The following is a 6,000-nucleotide window of genomic DNA, read 5'->3' on the forward strand; positions in this document are numbered from 1 at the left end:
TGCGAATGACTTATCGTGACAGTTTTGCTGGCTTTTCATTCTCTCTAAAATGCTTGCTGGACATTTTTCCACAAAGGTAATGGGCCAGAATTTGCTGGCAAAGTAAAAAAATGAGTTTAATGCGCTTGCCGTTATTAGTATATAAATAACCCAACAATTTGTGGCAAGAGGTACACCATGGGTTGCGATTCGCCACAAACTGCTGGACGATTTGCGCCGTTAGCCTCACGAAAACGGGAGCTCGCCATCAACCTCCCCATGAGTTTCAAGAAATTGCTGCACTTGCGCTGTTAAAACAAATTAAACTTGCCGGATGGAGAAAGCTAGAGCTGGTACTTTATGTTCCTGCAATGTCACTCAACCTCTCCAGCACAGAAAGGGAATTGAAACTGTGGAGTCTTATTCCTGCAGGTAGTAAATTGTTCTTGGAGGTTTTAAAAAAATTCTTACTTTTCCTTTCTCTGTCCCTTTTTTCTCTCTCAATCGAATCTTTCTTTCCCTCTCTATTTCTCTTTTTGCACCTAATTTGACACTAATTCATCCCATTTCCTTCTCTGTTGTTCCCGTTTCTGTCTCTATCCTTAAATCTCATTGATTAAGGAGATAGATTGTCGATTCTGTCATTCACCAAGGTCCCAGATGCCCCTTTGACCTCACTATCAGTTCGCACTTCCAGTCATTTGCAGCGCAAAAATTTTTCGAGCCGGGGGTGGGGGGGGAAGGAAAAAAAATCTAACGAATGGGGCACATTATGCACATATGTTAAGAGAAGTAGTTGGAGGACTTTACAAAAGGGAGAAGTTATCAATGCCCCAGTTTGGGAAAAGGATGACAAGTAGTAAGGTAGCTCACAAAAAGTATTCCGTGGGCCTTAGGCTACACTGACGTACAGCTGCCTTTACACACAGGAAAAAGTTAAAAAGCACTGCAACAACATTTTGTGTTCTTTGCCAAGTAGGCAGGACCTTTACAAATAATTTTGTTTGTGAACTCAGTAATAATCTACATTACTAGGTTAACCTCTTCACGGGTCCACCTTTTTAGAAAAAGCTACTGCAATACTCAGTCTGGAGCTATGAAGTCAATGTAATTTAAGTTTACTTTGATTACTCATATAAAAAAAGATTAGATATCCTTGTTAAACAAAACCATAGCACTTATTGACTGCACAAACAGAAACTGGAGTGCAAACATCACAGATTTATACCAAAAATTAGATTAACCTGAAGTTCAAGTAGTGTCTGATAAGTCGCTGGAGATTGTAATCATCTTCCCTGAATACTCCTGTTTAGATGTTGTGTGGAGCAAGGCATCAAGTGAAATAAAGCAGATCAGCTAAATGCAGTAATGTTAATGATCTATGTTCCTAAATTAAAAATAACTTCTTGTTGACAAGACAAAGAAACACAACTCAAAGTGATGCAAAAGCAGAACAATGAATGTTGGCAGGTTTTATTGATGGGAGACCGTTTATTAGTTGTTTGATAGTTTAGTAAACTCTGAGAAATGCCGAAGTGGAAACAAGTTACTTTACAGTTTCGATTACATCTCTTTACATTATTTAATTAGCTCTTGCTGCTAGCAAGACACAGATACATAATTGAGGGTGTTTTGTGAGTGTAGTATAGTACTCATAGGTCATCTTAATTATATGTTAGCTAATTTCATTAAAAATAACAGCGAACCATTATGTACGATTACATAAACTAGGAACACATTTTTTGACATCCAGCTGCAGGAATTCCCGTTCCCCAGAAATGTTATGAATATAGTTCCAGGCCTTATTTCAAATGTCTCACCTGAGTGGGAAGTAATACTTCTCCCTCCTCTGCCTGCCAAAGCTCCACTACGCTGGGAATTTCAGCAAGTGCTATTCGAAGAAAGAAAAATATACGTATCTTTTAATGAAAACGAAACCGCTTCGAGACACGAAGTACTTAAGAATACTGAAGATTTAAATTGCAGGTTTTAAACGACAACTAAATAACTGTTAGAACAAGACCACGATATTTCAATAAAAACATTTTGAAACATTAAATTTTGAACGACGAGTGGGGACTTATAGCACATTGCTCTCTGGATCACTAATGCCTCACCACAGGAGAATATATACATGGTCATTCTATATCCTGCCAAGATACAAAAAAAAAATCGCTTTGCAAACATGTACAATTGGGTCTGTTTAAAAATATTGAGAATCACAAACAATGTGGCACACAAAAGACTCCCAAACCTTGTGCGGCAGACGTCCCTTGTCGAAAGCAAGGTAAAATAAGCTGCAGGATACCCAATAGTAACTTTATCCATTGAGCACGATTGCAGCAGCTCCGACCCGGTTGCACGCACAGCCCCGCCATGCTGCTCAGTGTCCCTCAGAGTGACTGTCTGCACTCCTCGCCTCTCCTCGCCTCGCTCGCTCTCAGCCTCTCGCGCTCCGGGGCCACTCCCCCGGCTCGTGCTCGCCGGCCGCGCGCGCGCGCGCGCTCTCAGTCTCTCGAACTCCTCGCTATCGCCTCATTAACAGGCTCGCACACCACCACACACTAAAACAAAACGTAACGTCCGCCTCCCCGGCACCTACCGCGCGGGAGCGCGCGCGCGCGCGCACAAACCCCGGCCGCAAATATTACTCCTACCATCAGCAGCCTGAGGCGGCGCTATTAGCGTTATACGCGAACGAGTTCTTCCCTTAAACCTGGAAAGCCCCAAACTTGTTTTTTTTATATAAAAAATTATTATTATTACTGCAGTTTTTAAGAATGCATCTTTGGTCAACGGAGGGTGTTAGAACGCTGGGATATTTTGTTAGTTGCTTGGACTTATATGATTACAAAAAAAAATTGTTTTCCACACAAGCCAGTGGCATTGGAGAAGGTAGTTGATGCAGGGTCAGTTGCACCCCATTTAAAAGGGAGTTGGATCCGTATCTGTTGAGAAGGGAAAATTGAAGTTATTGTTGCAGGAGTTCCTCAGGGCAGTGTCCTCGGCCCAACCATCTTCAGCTGCTTCATCAATGACCTTCCCACCATCATAAGGTCAGAAATGGGGATGTTCGCTGATGATTGCACAGTGTTCAGTTCCATTCGCAACCCCTCAGATAATGAAGCAGTCCGAGCCCACATGCAGCAAGACCTGGACAACATCCAGACTTGGGCTGATAAATGGCAAGTAACATTCGCCCCAGACAAGTGCCAGGCAATGATAATCTCCAACAAGAGAGAGTCTAACCACCTCCCCTTGACATTCAATGGCATTACCATCACCGAATCCCCCACCATCAACATCCTGGGGATCACCATTGACCAGAAACTTAACTGGACCAGCTATATAAATACTGTGACTACAAGAGCAGGTCAGAGGCTGGGTATTCTGCAGCGAGTGACTCACTTCCTGACTCCCCAAAGCCTTTCCACCATCTACAAGGCACAAGTCAGGAGTGTGATGGAATACTCTCCACTTGTCTGGATGAGTGCAGCTCCAACAACACTTAAGAAGCTCGACACCATCCAGGACAAAGCAGCCCGCTTGATTGGCATCCCATCCACCACCCTAAACATTCACTCCCTTCACCACCGGTGCACAGTGGCTGCAGTGTGTACCATCCACAGGATGCACTGCAGCAACTCGCCAAGGCTTCTTCGACAGCACTTCGCAAACCCGCGACCTCTACCACCTAGAAGGACAAGAGCAGCAGACACATGGGAACAACGCCACCTGCACGTTCCCCTCCAAGTTACACACCATCCCGACTTGGAAATATATTGCCGTTCCTTCATCGTCACTGGGTCAAAATCCTGGAACTCCCTTCCTAACAGCACTGTGGGAGAACCTTCACCACACGGACTGCAGCGGTTCAAGAAGGCGGCTCACCACCACCTTCTCAAGGGCAATTAGGGATAGGCAATAAATGCTGGCCTCGCCAGCGACACCCACATCCCATGAACGAATAAAAAAAAATATGAACAACTCTGATTTTTTTTTCAGGGAACGAACTTAGCGTTGATTAAAGTGGGGGTGTCGGGTTGCAGAGAGAGTTTGTGTTAGAAAAATCATGCATGGATTGTGGATAAAGTGGGCTTAATGGCTCGACTGGCCTTTTTTACACCAGACTGTCTTGTTTTTTATGTCTTCCTCACATGTGGAGTCACATGCATCTCTACTGCACATTCTGTTTAAATGATTTCTACAACTCTTTCAAGCTACTTTAAAAAATAGCTTTTTAATTACTTTCCCATCTTTGGATTTTGCCTCCAATCTACCCTCTCTCTCTCACCTTTGTTTCTGGCTTCAATTTCCTCCACCCAGTGGCTATTCTTGAATTGTACTGCTTAACCTTCATCTCACTCGGAGAGTTCAGGAATTTGAGTGGGAGACAGGCTATAGAAAGAAAGAAACACGTGCATTTATATAGCGCCTTTCATGATCTCAGGACATCCCAAAGCGCTTTACAGCCAATGAAGTACTTTTGAAATGTAGCCAATGTTCTAATGTAGGAAACATGGCAGCCAATAGCACACAGCAAAGTCCCACAGACAGCAATGTGATAATGACCAGATAATCTGTTTTTAGTGATGTTGGTTGAGGGATAAATATTGACCAGGACACCGGGGAGAACTCCCCTGCTCTTCTTCGAAATAGTGCCATGGGATCTTTTACATTCATCTAAAAGGGCAGATGGGGCCTAGGTTTAACGTCTCATCTGAAAGACAGTACTTCTGACAGTGCAGCACAAGTGTCAGGCTGGATTATGTACTCAAGTCCAGTTTTCCAGATTCTAATTGTTAGTGACTCCTAATGACAGCCTGGGGCTGACAACTCAATTATGGTAAATTGTGTACTGGATTTACACAGGTTGATGTCAGAATTGCATTTCTAAGATATTATTTTGATATGTAATGATAACACAATCCCTCGTAATACTTATTATTCAATGTTTACATGTCTTCATCCACCAGATACTGCATGTTCTTGAATAATGTGATTCATTTAAGGGGAAGCTGGATAAACACATGAGGGAAAAAGGAATAGATGCTTATACTGATAACATTAGATGAAGAGAGCTGGGAGGAGGCTCGTGTGGAGCATGAACACCGGCATAGACCAATTGGGCCGACAGGCCTGTTTCCGTGCTGTACATTCTATGTATTTCTATGTAAGTCTCTGGAGTGGAACTTGAACCCACAATTTCAGACTCAGACTCAGAGGCGAGAGTGCTCACTCTGAGTCACGGTTGTCACATCCGATCTCATAGTTTTTTTGGGGGTTACCGAAACTTTCTATTACAAAAATGAGTCTAGTATTCTTACCAATACTAGACAAGATTCAGGAGTGCAAGTAATAAATACTAAGATAGCCCCACCTTGTAAGAGTAACGAGGAAAATAAGAAAGAACAGGAGCAGCACTGAATCAAAACTGAGAAATCAGGAGGCGAATTTGGAGACTGAAACGTGGAAGACAGGAAATCATGGGGAATTGAAAGCTAACGTGGGTAATAAGCAGAACACCACCATGTGCATGAGGAGAAGAGATGCTTTATATCAGGAATTACACTAACAAAAACAAAGTGCACCTTTAACATAAAGAAACATCCTAAAGCACTTCACAAATAGGTGCAAGGAAACAGACGCTCCTGCTAGGAAGGAAGAGATTAGGAGAGATAGCCAAAAGCTTGGTCAAAGAGATGAGATTTGAGAAGGTTTTAAAAGGTGGAGAGAGAAGTGAAGAGTTGAGTAGGGTAGGGGATTTCCAGAGAGTCGAACTGAGACAGCTGAAAGGTTTTTCCCTAGTGTTGTAGCAAAGGGAGAGGAGGGTTGCACAAGAGGCCGGACTCCGAGTGTTCGGTAAGTGATACTGAGCTGGAGAAGATTGAAGAGATAGAGTGGGGTTTTGTCTGGAGAGATTTATATATGAGGGTGAGGACTTTAAATATAATGTGTTAGCATACTGGTAGATCAATGAGAATGGGAGTGATGGGCAAGCAGGACTTAGTGCGGGAAAGA

At 43.1% G+C, this 6,000-nt stretch overlaps 1 protein-coding gene across 4 annotated transcripts in view; it reads right to left on the minus strand.

The window, feature by feature from the left end:
* The window catches only part of tmem131l (transmembrane 131 like), a 143,718-nt gene extending 141,295 nt beyond the window's left edge, over positions 1-2,423 (minus strand). For all 4 annotated transcript variants that reach the window (XM_067991802.1, XM_067991812.1, XM_067991821.1 and 1 more), the window contains exons 1-2: positions 2,234-2,423; positions 1,800-1,870 (exon numbers count right to left, since the gene is read on the minus strand). In XM_067991802.1, the coding sequence (XP_067847903.1) occupies positions 1,800-1,870; positions 2,234-2,357 (195 nt within the window). In that variant the 5' untranslated portion in view covers positions 2,358-2,423. The remainder of the gene's footprint in view (positions 1-1,799; positions 1,871-2,233) is intronic.
* Between the last annotated feature and the right edge of the window lie 3,577 nt (positions 2,424-6,000).

This window comes from Heptranchias perlo, chromosome 1, assembly GCF_035084215.1.
Source record: "Heptranchias perlo isolate sHepPer1 chromosome 1, sHepPer1.hap1, whole genome shotgun sequence".
NCBI lineage: Eukaryota > Metazoa > Chordata > Chondrichthyes > Hexanchiformes > Hexanchidae > Heptranchias > Heptranchias perlo.